The 19,485-nt window shown below is 41.5% G+C and overlaps 1 protein-coding gene across 6 annotated transcripts in view; it reads right to left on the reverse strand.

The window, feature by feature from the left end:
- The window catches only part of runx1t1 (RUNX1 partner transcriptional co-repressor 1), a 58,223-nt gene that overhangs the window by 12,698 nt on the left and 26,040 nt on the right, over nucleotides 1-19,485 (reverse strand). For 5 of the 6 annotated variants that reach the window (XM_051390317.1, XM_051390314.1, XM_051390316.1 and 2 more), the window contains 4 exons: nucleotides 10,294-10,431; nucleotides 8,533-8,774; nucleotides 5,918-6,007; nucleotides 1,790-1,971 (listed from right to left, as the gene is read on the reverse strand). In XM_051390317.1, coding sequence (XP_051246277.1) covers nucleotides 1,790-1,971; nucleotides 5,918-6,007; nucleotides 8,533-8,774; nucleotides 10,294-10,431 — 652 coding nt within the window. Of the gene's footprint in view, nucleotides 1-1,789; nucleotides 1,972-5,917; nucleotides 6,008-8,532; nucleotides 8,775-10,293; nucleotides 10,432-10,738; nucleotides 10,834-19,485 lie in introns of those variants that run through there. The other variant, XM_051390318.1, reaches the window with a different exon arrangement.

Below are 19,485 nucleotides of genomic sequence, written 5' to 3' on the forward strand. Positions count from 1 at the left end.
CCCTCTCATATGCATATTGTACTGTGATATTCCTGGTCTGGTTTTCTGCAGACCATGGTATTAATCAGGATGCATTGATAGTGCATTGTTGTCTGTAATTAAGGATTCCCATTCAAATTCCAATATTCCGACACAGGGCTCCAATAAGCGGGAATGCAGAGCAGAGGTAAGCAGAAACCAGAGGTGCTTAGCCAGCCGTATTGGTGCTGGAGCCTCATCTGTATGTGTTATCAGCCCATCTCCCTAGGCAGACACACACACACACACACACACACACACACACACACACACACACACACACACACACACACACGCACACATCCACACCTTAACACGTACCAAGGTGCACATACATGAACCATACTCACGCTTTCACACTGAATAGAGAATCATGCACACACACTCACACAAACATTTTTTTCACTGAATACAGATGCCTACTTACTTTTTCTCTTTCTCCATATATTCTCTTTCTCTCACATTTACACGCACACCTTCTCCCCTAAGCTCACTCCCCTATGCACCAGACGGCCTGCAAATATGCAGGTATTACAGAAAAGTCTGCCTATCTGACTGTTGGAGAAAAGAGAGGTGAGAATTATTAATATCGCGTTTGGCATTTTTGTCCCTCAGCAAATATGAAAAGTACATTTTCCTCTCCCCTGCCCGTATTAGAAAATTTAGACTCCCGGGAATTAATCTTTGTTTAAAAAAAAAACATGCACACATTGTACTCGTAACACAGGCACAAACTCACAACCAAACACAAATTTATGTTCAAGTAGTTAAAAATGCTAAATAAGGTGTAATGATTGAATGTTTGAATGCATCTGTGGATAACTAAATGGATTAATTAAAAGCTTATTATTTTTCTGAATTCCTTTGTGAAGTTATTTGGGGAGAAAATGCATACAAATCTATATATAGATTCAGACTTTAAGATTGTATTTTTTAGTCGTATTGCAGCTCTTTCAAATAAAATGTTCTTTACTGGGCTTGGAAGGTGCCACAGTCTTAAACATGCTCATGGACATGTCTTGTGCTCGTTTCCGTTTCTGCTGCTTTGGGGTAAGACTGTTCTTTACAGTGCTGTGTGTTCCTGGACGTCACGTCTCAATGCTTGTCCATTAGAGCAGGGAACATTGAGTCATTACCAAAGTCCGTGACAACAAATGAATATAATGATTTGGCTGGGGGGGGGAATAAGCATGGAAGCAAGCGATAACTTAGATATCACAAATATACACAGAGCGCATTCATTGACACATTCACACTTTTCATGAAGACACAGCTGTCTTTTCCCTTTTTTCTATCCTCAGGATCTGTGTGTGTGTGTGTGTTTGTGTGTGTCTGGTTGTAGCCAGGTCTACTTTTCTCATCTCTTCCTCTCCTCAGTTCTGGTCCATTAAGAGCCGGAGCCAGGAGCTGAGATGTCCAGCGGAGCACGTCATGAGGCCCGGTGGCACACTGACAGACACTTCCCATACATACATTAACACATCACGCTATTGCCTTGCATTGGCTCACCTTGTGTCTGTGGCGTCATGTATGGTTTCAAGGGGATGCAGGCAGACTCAAAGGGATTTATGCATGAGATCAAGTAATAGAGGAGTAAAAGAGCCTCAGCTGCTTCAATGTCTGGAGCTGGTAAATCTCTAAACCCCAGATCTTGATCGATGTGAACTTATGTGATGATGACGACGATGATGATGATGATGATGATGATGATGAGAACCCAAATAAGTCCAATACCGGTAAAATAATGATCTGACTTTCTAAATTCACTCACCTGTCTGGCGTCCTTCTCTTGCCGTTCTCGTTGACGTCCAGCAGGAGTTCAGAGGAGTCCACTGGGGAGGTGGTGCTGGTGTCCAGGAGCAGCTGCTCATGCTGGGCCAGGTACTGAGCTGGGTTCTGCTTGGCTAGCCTGGCACAGTGCAGCAGCTCCCTCTGAAGGAGCGGCAGATTTGCCTACAGAAGGAAACAGCACTGTATTAACAGAGGAAACAACTGCACAGAATGTTTAAGACAACACTGACAAGAATATAAATATCACAACTGCCTTTTTACCTTTCAACAAGTGTAAAAAAGTCACTCACTCGTGTTTGTAAGAGGCTTTCTGTTTCCTTTTTGGCTAATTTTGGAAAAAGTGACAATAATCTGTCAGATTCTGAGCTGTTTATTAAACAGATGCTTCTTGTAGTAAAAACATAATAATTAAGATTTGGAACTACATAAAACAGAAAAATGCAAATACAGTTGTGTCTGCATTGCTTTAAGGGTAATCACGGTCAACTTAAGCTTTCAAAAAATAAAATACGCATTTGGAATATCCAAGTTCTACTCATGGCCTTATATATATATTATGTTGTTGATGATTTACTACAACAACAAGATCAATCCAACCATACTACTGCATCTCTTTGATCTGAAACAAAATGTAAAGCTCTACAACATGTAACTGACACTTATCTCACAGAAAGCCCCAAACTTTAAGTAGTAAATGTAACAGTAAATGCTTTCTACCAGTCTTTTCATTCCAAAAATACAATTTTGAGGTAACAAGAGATCCATTTCTTCCATGTCATCTAACTCCTGTTTGCTCATTACCACTGAACAACCACCACTTCCTGTGACCCAGAGTGCATTAACACCCAGAGTTTCTCTGTGGCATACTCATTTTTTTAAAGAAACAGCAGCATAACAAGGGGGTCTGCTTTCTTGTGTGGAGTTACAGGGTCATGCAGGTATGTGCGCATTGACTTCAAAGACATCTGATGGGGTGCATTTTGAAGCAAGAAGATGAAAGTGTTGCGTCAGGCAGGTTCAGAATGAGAGTGGGGGCTATTTTGGCTAGGAACATCACAAGAGCCTTTGGAGGGGCCATCTTTGAAAGTTTTACATCTGTTAATCTTTGTTTTGTCCTCAATAACATAATCTTCCTTTTCATTTTGTTCCTTTCCTCATTTTTCCGCTTTTATAATCTATAAGCTTTTATTCACTCTTTCTTTCCTCCAGTCCCTTAATAGCTGACTAGTTTGCTTCCATTTCTTTTACAATTTGATCTTGTCCTTGCCAACTGCGTACAGAAATAATACTCGCAAAACACAACCCTGATTTGTTTAGCCGTATTTATGTTTCATAATCATACGAAAATCCCTCTCCAGTAATTGGCTGTAAAAGAAATGGCAAGCGCTGGCCTTCGCTTTACCTGCCCGAGTTAATGGTCCGTTAATAGTTTATGATCGTAATTACCCTCTGAAAAAAGAGCATAAAATAGATTGCTTTGACCCCGGTGAACTCATCTTTCATTAATTAGAGGTCATCCTAATTGCCAGAGATGTGGGATGCATTAACAAAAAGACTGAGTCAAGAAATGCAGGCTGCGGAAGAGACTGGATCATTTTTCATATGATAAAGTATGTCGCTTTGCTTCTGTGCAGTTAGGGTAACCAACGTCTGCACTTGCATAAAAGGAAAATTTGAAGTAGTGTTCAGCAAGCAGCCACAGCTAAAAATCTGCCCAGGATGATTTATTGTGAAAATACTGGATCTGTCATTTTGTCAAACGGTGCCAAAAAACTATTCGGGATATGCCACGTTCAGGATATGCTGCACTTCATCAACTTTCTGTTTCTGTGTAATTTGCAGTTGGAGGAGAATCTAGGTGACTTAGTTCTTGCACATCTATATTGTCCTATTTCAATTATTTCCTGTCACAACTCTCTCTCTCTCTCTCTCTCTCTCTTTTTAGCTAAATGTGTTTATTCCCTCGTCTCACAGCACTCCTCTCATTTCAGCACGACAAAAGAAAAACAAAACACTTGACAGCTAAGAAGAGAGCAAACTTAAAAAAAGCACAACTTTTGAAAACAGAGAAACACTGTTACTGCCTGTTGTCTTGTGTGGCGGGCGTCCCACCAACACATCACGTCACTGGCGCTGTGTGGTTTATGATTGCCTCCTTCCAGTAAAGACTCCCAACCAATTTGCGGTTTAGTATTAAGAGAAGGGGAAAGGAGTTGAGTGGGTTTGGGTGGGGGGTGGGGGGGGTTCGAGGGGTCGGCTCGGTCTAACATTAGCGTAATGAAAAACTCTGAGCCCTGATGCGCATTGTTGCAGCTGTGCTTCGACGCACCTATAAAAGCTCCCCTACACCTCCAGCCGCTCTCCGCTACCATATGGTAGCTGGCATTAAAGGCCCCGCAGTGGGAAGACACTAAAATTAGACTGGGGAGAGAGAGAGGCAGAGAAGGAGCGATGGAGGGAAGAAAAAAAAAATTGCATCTTTGATTCCGCAGCCATCCCAGTGATACACTAACCATCTGGCAAGGAGAGGAGAGGGGAAGGAGGGACTGGGGCTTGGATAGATGGGGAACAGTAAACATTGACAGGAAAGGGATAAAGATATGGAGGGAGAACAAATGAGAAGGTGAGTCAAAGAAGAAAAAGATGAAGAAAAGTCAAAAATAAGTGAGCTGTGTAAGGAAGGAGATCTCTGTTTGTGTTGTTAACAGCCACTAACGACAATTCTAGTGGGACCAATTTCTAGTGCCCACATCCACGCAGGACCTCAGTACATGATACAGGCTTGTGAATGTCAGTTCAGGCATGGACACATCTGCAAATGCACGCGCACAGACACAGAGTAAAGTGAGATGATATTGTGCTCAGGGAGAACCAACTGTCTTGTTTTCATAAATAACATTTACCTCATGCCTGTCACTCAGACACAGACGGATAGAGAGCAGGGGAGGGAGGGATAGAGAATAGATAAAGAAGTAGACAGAGAAATCAAGAAGGATGGGGGGGGGGATGAGTAAAGAGAAAGTGATAAAACAAAAGCCTTATCAGAGGTGTGTAATAGAAACAAATGATGTTAAAAAAAAAAAAAAATTTTATGCCCAACCCTGCTCTCCATCTCTCAGTACCACACTATTGATTTCAACTTCACCTAGACCCGATAACATGATCTGAACTGCTGCTGCACAGTACATCTCTCACTATACACCCCTGTCCCGTTTGACTACCAAAACAAATCATACCTCCAGTCTCACCTCCAGACCGCTTTAGCTCCTCAAATCCTGCAGACATTCAGAATATGCAACTCTTTGACACAAACATCCCTAATGCACATAAATTATCACTATTTCACCTTTAGATACACACAAATAACCACCATCCCTCTTTATTTTTTATCTCCCAGACTGGAATAAAGAGATGTGAGGTGGACTGTTGTGACTGAAACAAGGCAACCAGTGTCAAATGGGCTGAAGCAAGGGCACAGCCTGATGGTTAAGAACGCTGCTCCTTCCTCTGGTTATATACTATGCTAATGGCTGAAATGTGGCTTAGTGGGACAAAGAATTGATGACAAAACAAGCCTGAGAGAAAGAGGTGGAGGAGGCTGGAAATGAGCACATGAAAGAGGATGCTGTCATCTGGCCAAAACCACACTCATTGTGCTCTGTTGCAGTACACATTGAGCAGGTTTCTTAAAAACAACTTCTTTCCAGTTCAAATATTGTACAGAATAATTATGTTCTGAACAAAGTTGCTAGCTTTGGGTTAAACAGAGTGAATCTAAAAGAATGAGATCAGTCTCAGTATTGAAATGACTTATGCGTTGTTTAATTTGGAGGAGAGACAGATTGAGCAAAGAGAAAGAAAAAGATGACAGAATGAGAGCAACAGTATCTTGTGAAATTGCAGAGTGAGAAGGAAGAATAAGACAGGGCAGGGATAGATATGAGAGAGACAGATAAAGATGCAAAGAGGAGAGAGACTCCAAAAATAGGGAGAAAAATCATGAACATAAGTATGCACATCTGCACACGGCTTTATGTTTACCAGATTTGGCTGATCAGGCAGACAGGCAACCAAACCTTCTGTAGTAAACGTATGTTTAAATATCTACCTTCAGAAAGGGTATGACGAAAGGTCGCAGAGGGAAGTTGGTGGCTTCTTGGAGCTTGGAGTGAAATTCTTCGATGGTTAGCGTGGAATTCTGGAGGGAGAGAGAGGGAGACGGAGAGAAAACACATGAATCCATATGGAAGACATTAAGTGATAATATTACTTATTGGAAGCTAAGCTAGATCCTGGCCTGGAGTAAATGTTTCGGGTTTTGTAATAGGAAGCATATGGGGGCAAGCCGCAGTGAAAAGAGCAACAGAAAACAAAGACGCACATCTCCTTCAATTAACAAAACAAATACACATGCAGGAGTCACATCGTCAGAAAATATGCTGCATGAGGGACAAATGTGCTTAATTGTTTTTTCTCTTTGAAAATGGGCTTGAATATGAGTGTTAGTGGACTTAATCATACACCTTTCACGTAACTTTCACATTAGCTCAGTTCTACCTGTTTGCTATTATGAATAAAGGCTGAACATATTGAAGACAACTGTGTAATTTCTGTCCAATAAAATAAAATGCAGTTTTTTTCTTCTTAATTGCTTTGTCTTTGTTTCCATCACTTGGACATTCATTTGGATGTTTGCACACGTTTTATGTAGAACAAATGTCCATGCATAGTACCCACGTCCTTATCAACTTGTGCCATAATGCTCCACACCTGTACTGTCTCTTTTCACAGACCAGATTAGAGGAATATGATCAAAATACATGAGAGCAGCAACATGGTCCAGGCAAATGTGCACAGGGAGGGGGTAGTATGTTTAGGGTAAGAGGGCATATGTGTGTTTTCTATATGGTTGCAAAGAGGATCATTGCAGCAGTTTGTCAGCCCTCCACACCCAAACAAAGTCTTGCTTCTGTCTCTGCTTCTTTAGTTGTCTGTAACTCACATTAATGGCTGACAAGACAGCGGTGACACTATTTTTAATTTTCAACATGAACTGCTCCCAAGATGCAGAGCAGAAAGAAATAGTGAAGAAAGGGGGAGAAATAGGTGTGCATGCACTTGGGAGAAGAATCTGCTCTATAACAAGCAAAAATACAAACAAGGAAAAAAAAAATCAAGCGAGACGGAGAAGATAAAAAAAAAGCAGCAGATATTATTTTTCTTCCCCACACTCTCGCCGTTATTTCCCAGACCTGAATTTTGTTACATTCAGCCTTACATCTGTTCGCCCAGATTGCGGAGGGGCTGTTCTTGACAGCTAGTGAAACCTCCCGAGTCTCCCTCTCTCCCTCTCCCCAGCACACAACTAGCTAATTAACGGTGTCACTCTTTTCAATAAGGCAGGGGGAGGGACAGAGAGACAGTGAGCAAGAGAGGAAGACGGCGAGAGAGAGAGAGAGAGTAAGGGGAGGGGTACGCAAGCCAAAACGACACAGGAGAGGCATGTGCATAAGCAGACGGTGAGAAAAATAAACATAGTGAAGCCAAAAGGAGGCTATGCTCTGTGTGGCTAATTAAAAAAATTCCTCCCTCCATCTCCTCCGCCTCCTCCTTTCTGCACAACGTTCAATCACTATTTCTGTATTCCCTTGCTCGTTATGCTCAGATTTTATCAGATCAAATGCGGTAAATCTTTAGATTTGCGCATGTATTTTATATAGCCTTCATATAACCGTGTCAGATAAGCCGGAGATACACAACACATCTGTCTTATTAAATGTTGGATGAATGTATTTCCATCTTTACAGGCTTGATTTGTATTTTGCAGAATTACCAATGCAGAAATCTCTGGTGAAGAAAACACTTCTACTTGTGTTCTTTGCATGCAAGTTATTTATATTCTGTATTATTAGTTTAATTCGGACAAATTCTAATAGAAGTTTTGAATATCACATGCTGTTTTTATTCACTTTATGCACTGGATCATCATGCGTTAGAAGTGTGATTATCAGTAATGCTTTAATTAGTGCTTCCTCGTAAAGCTACAATCATCCTTTTTTGCAATTACATCTATTTATTAGCTAAATAAATAAATAAGGTTTTAATACTGCAACTGGATGAGTCATGGTTGTCAGACACCTGTGCAACCTGAGTAAGTGTGATTTTTAAATAGGAAGTCTAATCACTATCGCCATGTGCTTCTGGTTTGTTGTTGAATGTTGATTTTGAATTCAAACAAATGTAATGCAATTAAATCCAAAATGGATAATGTGCATAAAGACTGTGGTCTCCTGGTTTGATGTTATTTTTTTGTCCCAGAGGACAACATGCTGCCATTGTTTTGTAAGGCATTATGTTACGGTGAGTAATGTGCTGCAAAGTACTGATGGATGTCAGTCCTGGACATCTGTAAGTGTTTATTTTGCAGTTATGCCTGAAGGACCAGATGGGTGAAGTTTCTGACATAAGAAAATAAAAAACACCCCTGAGGTTTTCATAATCAGCGATAAGTATTTCAAAGTATTTGAAGTATTCATCTCTTTGACTGACAATTCACCTGACACTAGTTAAACTTTTTGACTTAGTAAACTCCTTTCAGCTGGTACTTGTGTCATCCTGAACAAATGTTAAGAATTACTCTCAATTGGCCTTAATGAATTCACTTATAACTTCTAACTCAAGACCCGGTGTCAACTGAAGCTCACATAAACAGTAGCCACTCACCACCAGTCCTAGCACTAATGTGCGGACCCGCTCGCCGATTTCAGGTGAGATGTCGTTGCCAAACTGCTGTAGAGTGGTGAGGAATCGCTTGAGCTTGCTGAGCTGGCGGGCGCCGCAGGCCGGCGGCAGCTGCTGGTTGGCCAGCGAGGAGGAGGAAGAGGAGCTAGGACCATTGCTGTAGCCATTTGGAGGAGACGGAGCGCCGTTGAGCGCTGTAGGAGAGTGGCTGCTGCCATTGGTTACTGTGGGAGACAAAGACAAAGACAAAGAATAGTCTTCAGAGAAAGGAGAGAAAAAATGAGAAATATAAAAAAATTCCATATAAACAATGCATTTTCTCGTGCTATGTATAAATCACCAAAAATAACCTAAAATCACTGACTGGGCCTTTAACAAACACCAGCAAAGGAAATAACATACATCAGCGTCACTAAGAACAAACCACTGATTTGAATTGATTTACATTTCCCTGAAAACAATTTCAATCCTCAACATTTGTTTCTAATCATCGAGGATCGTTTGATCCTTTGTGGCATCCTCTCATAAAAAACATATTTCTGTGACATGATGCCTCCCTGCACCTCCTTCTCCCTTTCCCTCCTTCCGTGCAGTCTAAACAAGCGGGGACAGCGTGACCCCCCGTCGCGCCAGAGCATGGGAGCAGTGTGTGTGTGTACGTCTATGTGTGTGTTGGGGGAGTTGGTGTACAAAGAGATACAAGGCGGCATAAAGCTTTCTCTCTAATGAGATTAGGTTTTGACTAGTGATCCACTCACTCCCCCTCTGGCCGACGTCCAAAGCCGCCACTGTAAAGAGAGGAGAGAGACGAGATACTCAAACTGCATCTGGTAACAATTACGTCGGGTGGAAATCAAAGCATTCTGCTTTGTTAAAACCTTCGGCATGCGTAATGAGAGAGCTGGGCCTTTCCTCCCTCATCGCACGGAAGCCCTGATGTTAATTGTGGAGTGTGAGCGTTTGCAACAGACACAGAGAGACAGACAGATACAAAGAGAGAAGGAGAAAGTAAATACCAGAGATGAAGGAAGGGAGAGTATAAGTGATTGAAAGAGAACAAAATAATGCCCCTGTTGCAGAGAACCAGCACCACTACCGCAGACTCTGAGTGCTCTGAGCACTTTGAACCGCAGGGCCTTCGATTCTTTGATTCTAGTGCTCTTCATGCAAGTGGTTAAGTATGCGCTTCTAAGTGAATACTAGGGTGTAATTTGCTTGTCACAGGCTATGTGCACGTCATGGCAATGCTCCAAGGGTTTTTAAGTGTGGGCGTTAATGAACTTGTTGGGTGAGTTGTTTGGAATGACTGCTATTTGGAAAGGCTCAGTGCAACTTGTTAAGAAGGTTTTTAGGTTTTTCTTTACCTATGCATATTGTCTTCTTGTGTGAGTGCATATATATCTGCTCTGTTTTAGAGTGTTGCTGTGTTTGTTTTTCATGGGTGTCTTCAGGTGGAATTATACTTCTGCTGTCTAAAGCACTGACTCAATAGGAGACTACTGCTGTGCAATAATTAATAAGGGAAGTAATTGTGTTTACATTCTGTCATTCACTTTGTAGAGTAGAAGCGAGAAGAAGATTTGCAATTGGAACGACTTTGCTCGATGTGTGTTAGAGACAAGGGGACAATTACTAAGCCTCTCTGCAGCCTTCTTTATACTGCTGTCATTATCAACAACCAAAGTTACTGTTATTATGTCTTTGTAGAGTTAACGCAGTAACTATAAACCTGGCTTTACTCACATGTGGTGGGGGTGTAGGAGCTGTTACGGGGTGCACCTTGCGTGCTGGGAGGGGGCGGCATGGTAGGGGGGGTCAACCTGGACTGTGTCTTGACGTCCGCAGGTGAGTCGGGCATGGTGGAGTGCTTCCCAGTGCGATCTAAAGGAAGACAAAGGAGACAAACAAAAAAAGATTATAATACCAAGAAATAACATGCTGGTGGCTTAACACAGGAAATAACAGCTCAGGGCAACACATTCCACATCTGTGTGCCTAGAAAGGAACTATATTACAACCTGCACATGAACAGCAGCAGGATTTTAATTTGATAACAAAGCGCCTGTGAGGCACCAGACAGACTAGCTCTGGAAATAGATGGCTCACCACATCATATGTCTCCGTGTCTTGCCACAATGACACTGATGCATATGCTCAGACTGTCAAATGAGAAATTAGAGGGACTTACAGACACACAGACAGACACCCGAGAGAGGAACGTAAATCTGCGGTGAGGGCAGGTCTCATTCCACCGCCATCTGTGCCATCCTGCATGCCCGCTGTACAGAACGGCGACACAACATCCCTCCCTCCCCACCCCCTGCTAACGACTGCAGTGCTCACACACACACACACACACACACACACACACACACACACTGCCCTAATGCTTGTATCTCTGGATACTATATTCACATCTGTTCAGGGCTGGAACACAGCAGAAAACCTAGTCCTAAACCAGTCAAAGAACAAATTTAAGGTGGCAAAATCGCACAGAAACAAATGTTTAACTTTTCTTTCACCCTTGATATTCTGGGAAACAACTTTCAAAGATAAAACATTAATCAAAAACAAAACATTTTCTTTCAAGACATGCCTATTCTCACCTCATTCAGTCACATTGTGCTCGGCAGATAACTGAGCATATCAAACACACGAGAACAACAACAAGACATTATCAGAGGCTTGCACTGGTGTGAGGGCTGAGCCCATGTTGAGCAGGATGAGATACCCAACTTCCCTCAGCAATGGCAACAACACGCCTATCACCGAGTTAACACACTGTTATCAAACGTTGTGGCACATTGTGAAGGGGAGATTATAAAAAAAGAGGAGACAGAGGAAGGAGGGTGGAAGACGAGAGAGGGAGAGAGAGAGAGAGAGGAGGGAAGGGAGGAGCTGCAAGAGAAACAAAAGTAATCTGTGACATTAGGAACATATAGCTGTAATCATGGAGTGGGCATGTGCTTCGACTCAAATGCGTGCGCGCGCACACACACACACACACACACACACACACACACACACACACACACACACACACACACACTCTGTAATCAGGGTGCATGTTTCAGAAAAAGGGAGTTCCCTGTCACACATTTTTCTCAAGACCCCAGAGTGTGTTTGTGTGTGTTTGTGTGTGTTTTTGCGCGATGAATATGCATTATGGAATCTTATATTTTACATGCAACAATGTATTATATTTGCATATTTTCCCTAAGCGTTTGTGTATTCAAGTGTATACACTACAGACTATAGAAATGTTAGTGTTCCTCCATGCTGACTGTTCGGGTCCGTAGTGTTAGGTCTAGGTAAAATGAAAGAGAAATACTGATGTGAGAGAGACAGGATAGCATAAGCCTGTTAGCTTGGCCCAAGCCTCAGTAGCACTCTGGCTCGCTGCTGCCGAGGTGCACTGTGACTAAGTGTTTTAGTCACGCTAGCTTGGCTTTAGCAGGCAGGCAAGCGAGAGATGGAGATGTCACTGAAAGTCTAAAAAGAGAGGGCTCCATAGCTCCATTTCTGGACTGAACGTTGAGGTCAATTTTGTTTATTCTACATGGTGACCCTTTGGGAAATAGGCAAAGGAGATATGATGTAAATGAATGAAACAACAGTCAATCAGAAACAGTAATTAGCCTTAAAGCTTTAAAGGTTTACTCAAAAGAACTGTGACATATAAGAAAGTGAAGATTACTTTTTGCCTTTTTAAGAGAAAAGGCAAGAGTCTAAAAGCTCACACTGAACTCCTCTCTGGCACACTGATGTATATATCCTGTTACCAAGATATTCCCTTGTTGGTAAATGGTGAGAAAATGTGAATTGTACGAATCTCCAGAAGCTTCCAAAGATCCTCAATGCAAACCCAACCCATACAGTCACACACTATAAGAGGACTAACCATCTTCCTACCAACCAAAGATGACTGTCCCTCAGTAACTGTGCTCAGTCTGGAGCCGTCAACTGATAAAGTCACTGGGAAGGTTGGATTTATCAGACTCCCAGCACACTGGCACAGAGCCTGTGTGAGTTTTAGGGGGAACTGGGAGATCCAGACCAAGATTGCTAACCACAACACAACATTAGTGTTAAGCCTAAAACCTTGTGTCACTGTCCAGTGTTACTGGGAGAGGTCCTGTTGCTAAGCTGAATCTCTCAAATGTATTGTTTTAGGCTGCAGGGTTTGACTCAAAACATTATTCAATACTGTTGAAAAATGAAATTAGTAATGTAAATGAATCATTGACTCCAACAATAACACACATTTTTAGCTCAGCAAATGCAGAGAAAACAGGGATAAACTGCAGAGAGCAGCATGAATGGATACAAAGTAGACTTTGGTGGAAAAAAGCAGAGTGATTAGGAAAGCAGAGAATAGAGGAATGGAGGTGAACGAAGAGTCAATGTGAAGAGAAGACATGGAGAACAGCGACTGTCCAAACCCTTAACTGTCTATTTACTGAGCTGCAACTGTTTCCCCCTCTCTTTCTCTCTCACACACAACCTTTCTCTCCATCCTCCCAACCTGGCCAGACTGAGAAAGGTTTACTACTCTAATTTCACCACAGTAAAAAAGTCTGGACCTGACTATTTATTTTATAAACTCGGGATATAGCCGAATGGCTAGTGGAAACATATAGTCTTACCTCTGGCTGCCAGCTATCATATCCTGTATGCCTGCCTAAAATATGATCTATGAAAATACAAGGTCATTAAAAAAGACGGCCGGGTGACAGGACCCAAGGTAATTCATCATTTTCAAGTCAACACAAAGACCCTACATGTATATACTTAACGAGCCCAAGTTAAATAGAGAGAAGCTACCATATCACACATGGTTCTACTTATCCTGTTTCACTGGATCTTGAGCTCATGCTTCCAGTGGTTCTGTATATTGGCTTTTCTAATTAGGTGGTAATTTCTGGCCAAGTTCACTTGATCTACTCTTAGATCGTAGGGCATCAAATTAGGATCCAAATCATCTTATAATTACCTTAATCTTTGTGACTGGGTAGGGGAATGTCTCATGTAAATGACTCACGTCATCACAATGCAATTTGAAATCCGATACTGACCTCCAGCAGTCCCCGGAGTGCAGAGCATAAAATAAAATCCTTTAAAAAAATCAATTTAGAGCATAGTGGGGTGTTTTAAGAGAAGACTTGAACATTATTCCTTGGGGTATTTATTACTAATTTAAAAAGAAAAGAAAATACCTTTCCTAAAATTCAAAAATGTTTTAACAATAAAAACTTGAAAAGTCAATATGAAGCACTATGTGAAATGGGGGAAAAAAGCATCAAAGCCCGGACTCAAGATCCACCTGAACTCCTGCATGGCACTGCAAGGCCCTGCAGCAGTATGAAAAGATGAGTTTGGTTACAGGCTTGTAATTGGGGATTAACACCTGGGTCAGTGTTATGATTGGTTGTCCGTTGTCAGGTGGAGATGTGAGAAGCATAAACCCTGAAAGCATCTGAAACTCCACAGTCCCTCAGGGGAAAAAGATGAAGGATAAAGAATGTATTAGTGTGAAATCCATACACAGCAAATACATGCATTTTCTCTCTCTCACTCTCTCTCTCTCTCTCTCTCTCTCTCTCTTTCTCTATCACACACTTTTGTGATTTATAAACAGCATCTTCTCTGTTTCTGATTTGATTGAGAGCACTGCAAAGCATATAAGCAGAATAAAATCAATGGCTTCATACTAACCAACAAGGGCTGCACCCAACCATTCACTCAGCAGTTATGCCACTTGAATCAATAGCAATACTCCCTCAACAAGGTAATTTACCCACTCTTTGGGAAAAATAAAAATACATCTTACAACTGAAGCACATTATTGAGGAAAAACCCAGCATATATGTGTGTTATCCATTTTCATAAGCAAATATGGCATGTATATTTTAAAATAAAAATATATATGTGGAGACGACAGTCAGACAAGCCCTCATTTTATTATGGCAATGGAGGAAGACTGAACAATAGCAAGTGCTCGCTACCTCATGCATAATTCAATTCAAAAAGCACCACCTCGACAAGCAACCTTAAACAACCTTGAAAACAAAGTCGTGCGTCTCCTCCAGTCTAATACATCTGTTAAAAGTTAATGGCTGAACTTAATGCACATCTATTGTCCATTTATTAGCCCTGTTTCTGCCCAGCCAGTTGCATAGTAGAGGCAAAGCAGCAGATCTGTGGCTGGCGGACGGATGGTATTCCAGGAGTGGACAGGTATTGATGCGCAAAGCTTTAATGGAAAGGGGCGATGAGTGCTTTGACTTTACCTAACTCACTTTACGACTTCTCAGAAGTGCTGTTGTCCAGGAATTAATGGCTTGAAGAGGATGAGGACGGTTGTTGAAGAGGCAGCAATTAGCTATAAAGGAACAGAAGAGCCCTTTCAAATGTGTGTTAATTCACTCGTGCGCTCTATGCAGGCAGAGGTGCCAAACCTATTGACGATCATGCCTATGGTTGACAGTGATTAATGTCTCACAACAGACACTGGGTGTGTGGTTATATCTAAAGCACCATGAAGGAGCTCTTAGCACAAATATTTGCAGTATGAGTAGCCTGAATGAGACTCAAACCCATGAGAATATCAGGGCTGTACTGATGCCTCATTAAATGTATTTGGGATATTGTTACTCGGCTATCATATTGACGTGTCAAAGTAATATCTGACTGAATTATGAGCTCCCAGGAGAGATGAGGTTGTTTTTGCTCTGTCTACATAATGTCGGGATTACACTAATAGCAGCAGTGCTTCTACAATGCTGAGTAATGGGAAATCATTTGGTATAAACCACTGGGTAGAAACATTGTTGGCTTGTGATCCTTAATAGCCAAATAACACCTACTTGCATTGTCACAGTTTCCATATGTCTTTTAACTGTTAGCTTTTCAAAGACTGATGTTCCCTATTTCCAGTTAATTTTTTTTAGACCATTGAAGGGGTAAAACTTTGTGTTTCAAGTGTTATTTTCTTTATTCCCATTTCGTTAATCCTTTGCACTCGGGACACCTTCAGATAAATCTGAGGGGTCCAAAGGCCCAAATTGGGAACCACTTCTATAAACCACCATATTTGAGGCTTTACTGTACTCTTTGTTATCATTGGAGAATACAATATAAGAATTTGAGTACACTAACCAGCCTCTCTCCAAACACACTTTCAAAGGCCCCTTGTTAAAATAACAAGGCAAAAGTTGTTTTGCTCATGTTTGTTACTTCTTTAATCTCTTTACAATCTATCCCTCTGACTCACAGACCAATCCTAGAAATGAGGCAGAACCCTGGACTACTACCTGCCACTCACAAGGATGTCTTCACACTTACATCACCCGTTTGCATCGTCCATGATTACGTAATCTTCAGTGTTTGCAAAATCTGTCTTTCTTTCTTTCTTTCTTTCCTTCTTTTTTCTTTCTTTCTTTCTTTTTTCGCCTCCCTCTCGCTCATACCCTCTTTCAGCCAAGCTCAAAGAAAGGAGATTTTATCCCCCCGCTGACTTGTGATACACGCCTTTTCTAAGGTTACATGCAAGTTACATCACTCGCCTAAAACAAGGTTGTTGCAATGAACGATATCTAGAAGGAACGCGGTCCCTGAGAAACAGTTCAATATGTTACAAAGAGGACTTCACTAACCCACAACTCAAGGCAAAAATACAATGTTGTTTGAAAACCTTATACATTTCATCATTGCACACAAAGCTATGAGGTCATTTTGTATTCAAATCACCTTGTGAAATGGGGACAGCATTGACTAACCCTGATATTTTAGATTATTCATAGAGGCTACAATGACTTCAAAGTCTATCATCAAGAGATAGAGTCAAACAATCTCAATTACACACTTCATAAGCTAGAATTGTCGCTGTGTGTATGTGTGTTTGCATGAGTGTGTGTGTGTGAGCTGTGATCGTACAGTTGGAGACCCAGAAAATGATGTGATAACAGTGGCAGTAATATGCCACTCGAGAGTACTTCACACAGGCAAATCCCATTCTTCAAAACGACAATGGATTTCAATCACGCTGGGTGAATTTTCGAGAGTTGGCGGCTGTGACATAAACAATTTACGGTGCACTGGCGCCTGTGTGAGCGCAAGATTGTATTAGTCAGACATAAGATATCATCATTATGGAGTTAAATGGAAAAATGCATATAGACTGACCCGCTTATGCCCTGCACACACGCAGGCAAACATATAATCTCAACATGCGTAATACCTTCAGTGCACACACTGATGTGTAGGTGTTGAAGTGAAAACCACGAGGCACTGAAGCCACAGGAAGCCTGTGAATTGAGCACTAATGTCCACAACATGCCAATGTCTGTGCAAAATTGTGCCTCTGGGTGTGTTATACCCCCCCCCACACACACACACAGACAGTACACAATAATGTGTGAAGAGAGGTAGCGGGACAGATAGGTAATGGAATAGATGAAGAGATACAGAGATGGTGTGATAGTGGCTTGTGGTGATTGCTCTGTGTGCTGGGTACAGATGTGGAGAGAGAGGGAGGAAGGGACAGGCACAAGAGAGAGATTAAAATGGAGAGAACGAGAGGATGGATGTGTCACAGAACACAGCTGAGGGACAGGTGGGACGATTGAGATTCAGAGGGAGTACACAGAGAAACAAGAGAAATCTATCTGTATGCAAGTGTAGTAACCTCTCTTCTCTTTCCATCATCCCTCTCCTCTCAACCATGTACACACACACACACACACACACACACACACACACACACACACACAAACACAAACACACAGAGTCATCGGCAGCCAGATGGAGCAGTATGCAGAGCATGTCCCATCAAACTCCAGCCGCTTGTCAAGAAGATGTATGGATGCAACGCCCTACCACAAGCCCACAAACACACAAATAGATACACACACAGTGCATACACAGCTGCAAGGATGCATGCACAAATTGCAAACAAAAAGACACAAATCTCTCTCTCATAGACACACACACATACAGAGCTCTGATTTCCATCATCTTATTTATTTCCCTCCCTAGCCGATGCAAGATGCAGAGGAGAGGAGCACCACCATCAGTGTGTCCCCTTGGACTCTCTTTTTCCCTCATTTCTTCTTCACATTCTCACTCTTCCTCACTTTATTCCTACCATCCCTCTCTATGTCTTCTTTTCCTGCTCCTGTCTTCACTTTTTCCCTATGTGAACACTCACTGGTGAGTATATATCCCTCTTGAAGGTTCCTGTTGACTGGTGGTTGCTTTATCTCATCTCCCAGCAATGTTAATTGATGCAGGAACTTTGGGACAGTGTTATAAGTGTTATAGTTTCCCCTTGTCAGTAATGTCCTTGATATTCTAGAAATCAGCTTATTATTAGTATTATTATTATTCTGTTATATTATTATATCAATGCTACTATCATTCCTTTACACATTAGTCCATGGGATCAGTACTCTACTCTATATAAACTCAGTTAATTCTCATATGAATTTTGATGTTCAAAATAAACTTTGTGGTTTATCAAGCAAAGAAATGCCTGTTTTTGCTCTTTCAAACTAATCATAAAGGCTTTAATAAGCCATTTTGTCTTCAATAACAGTAACTGATATTGACACACATACAGACACACAGCATTACTAGGAAAAATATATTTCTGTGAACTTTTACCACCTACTGTTGTTCTGACTGGCCAGCTGGTGGAGCAGTTTAATAGTTTAATGGGATCCACTCATCTGAATATCATTACATCTTTCTCCTCCAACCAACAGTCATATTGTAGAAATATGCTACATCTGGCAATTTGGTTATCTGAAAAATGGCTCCCTATCAAGGTTGGAGTTTCTCCTTGAGACCAGCTAATACTGAAGGAATGCTGGGGTTAAAAGTCACTGTATGGGGTTGCAATGGAATTTTGGTATCATGAGAAAAACTGACCTTAAGTGCACCATAACTGCTTTATTTTAGATTAAACAACACTGTATAACAACTAACATTATAAGAATGCAACTCACAAGAATGCAGGAATATAATTAGGGAAACTGCATTATTCATAGTACATTTTTTCCCTTTATCGTTAAGCTTAACCTTTTCAGTGACAAGTGTATTTTTCCTTCATTCCAACTAATGCCCCTTTGTCCTAATATTATAAACAGCAGATTGTATGTACAGTATAAACTCAGTTAATGAAAGAAAGAATGATGGTACAATACAGCACTAAAGCACTGCAAACAGATCTGCTCCTGATCAGTGTTGACAGTCCTTTGCATCTCCCCCCATATCTGTATTTTTCTCTCAGTGTAACATCGTGTGTTTACACTTTGTCAAGCCAGCAAAGACATAAGGAGATTTTTCAATCGCACACAAAGGTCTGAACACCATCTGTTCCATCACACAAGCATTAACATGCACAGACACATATGCATACAAACACAAAAAAACATAAGCTAAACACACAAATCCTGCAAAACACCTCAAACAACCTACCCACCCACCCACACACACACACACACACACACACGCCACACACACACACACACACACACACACACACACACACACACACACACACATAAACACCGGACAATAAAACATATGTGGTATAGCATTAGAAATCCTTAACTCTTTTAGAAAAAAATGATTTATAGTAATGTCTGTTTTACCCATCTGTTGAAATAAAGTCTCTCTTGCAGAGAGAGGGAGAGGAAGCAAGTGTTAAGGAACAATAAAAATGATTCACAGTGCCCGTTACGCGTCCTCTCAAATCAAACCGATCCCTGCCACATCTTGTTGCCAGGCAAAATTGAACTACAGGGTCTTGTAAAGTAACAACAGGGAATGGGAATGGGTGGTGGAAAAAATACTCAAAGAGGGTGGAGAAGGGAAAGATGTGGGTCAGGGAGAGGTAAAGGTAAAGAAACATGAGGATATGTACAGTGTGGC

Source organism: Dicentrarchus labrax, unplaced genomic scaffold, assembly GCF_905237075.1.
Source record: "Dicentrarchus labrax unplaced genomic scaffold, dlabrax2021, whole genome shotgun sequence".
NCBI lineage: Eukaryota > Metazoa > Chordata > Actinopteri > Moronidae > Dicentrarchus > Dicentrarchus labrax.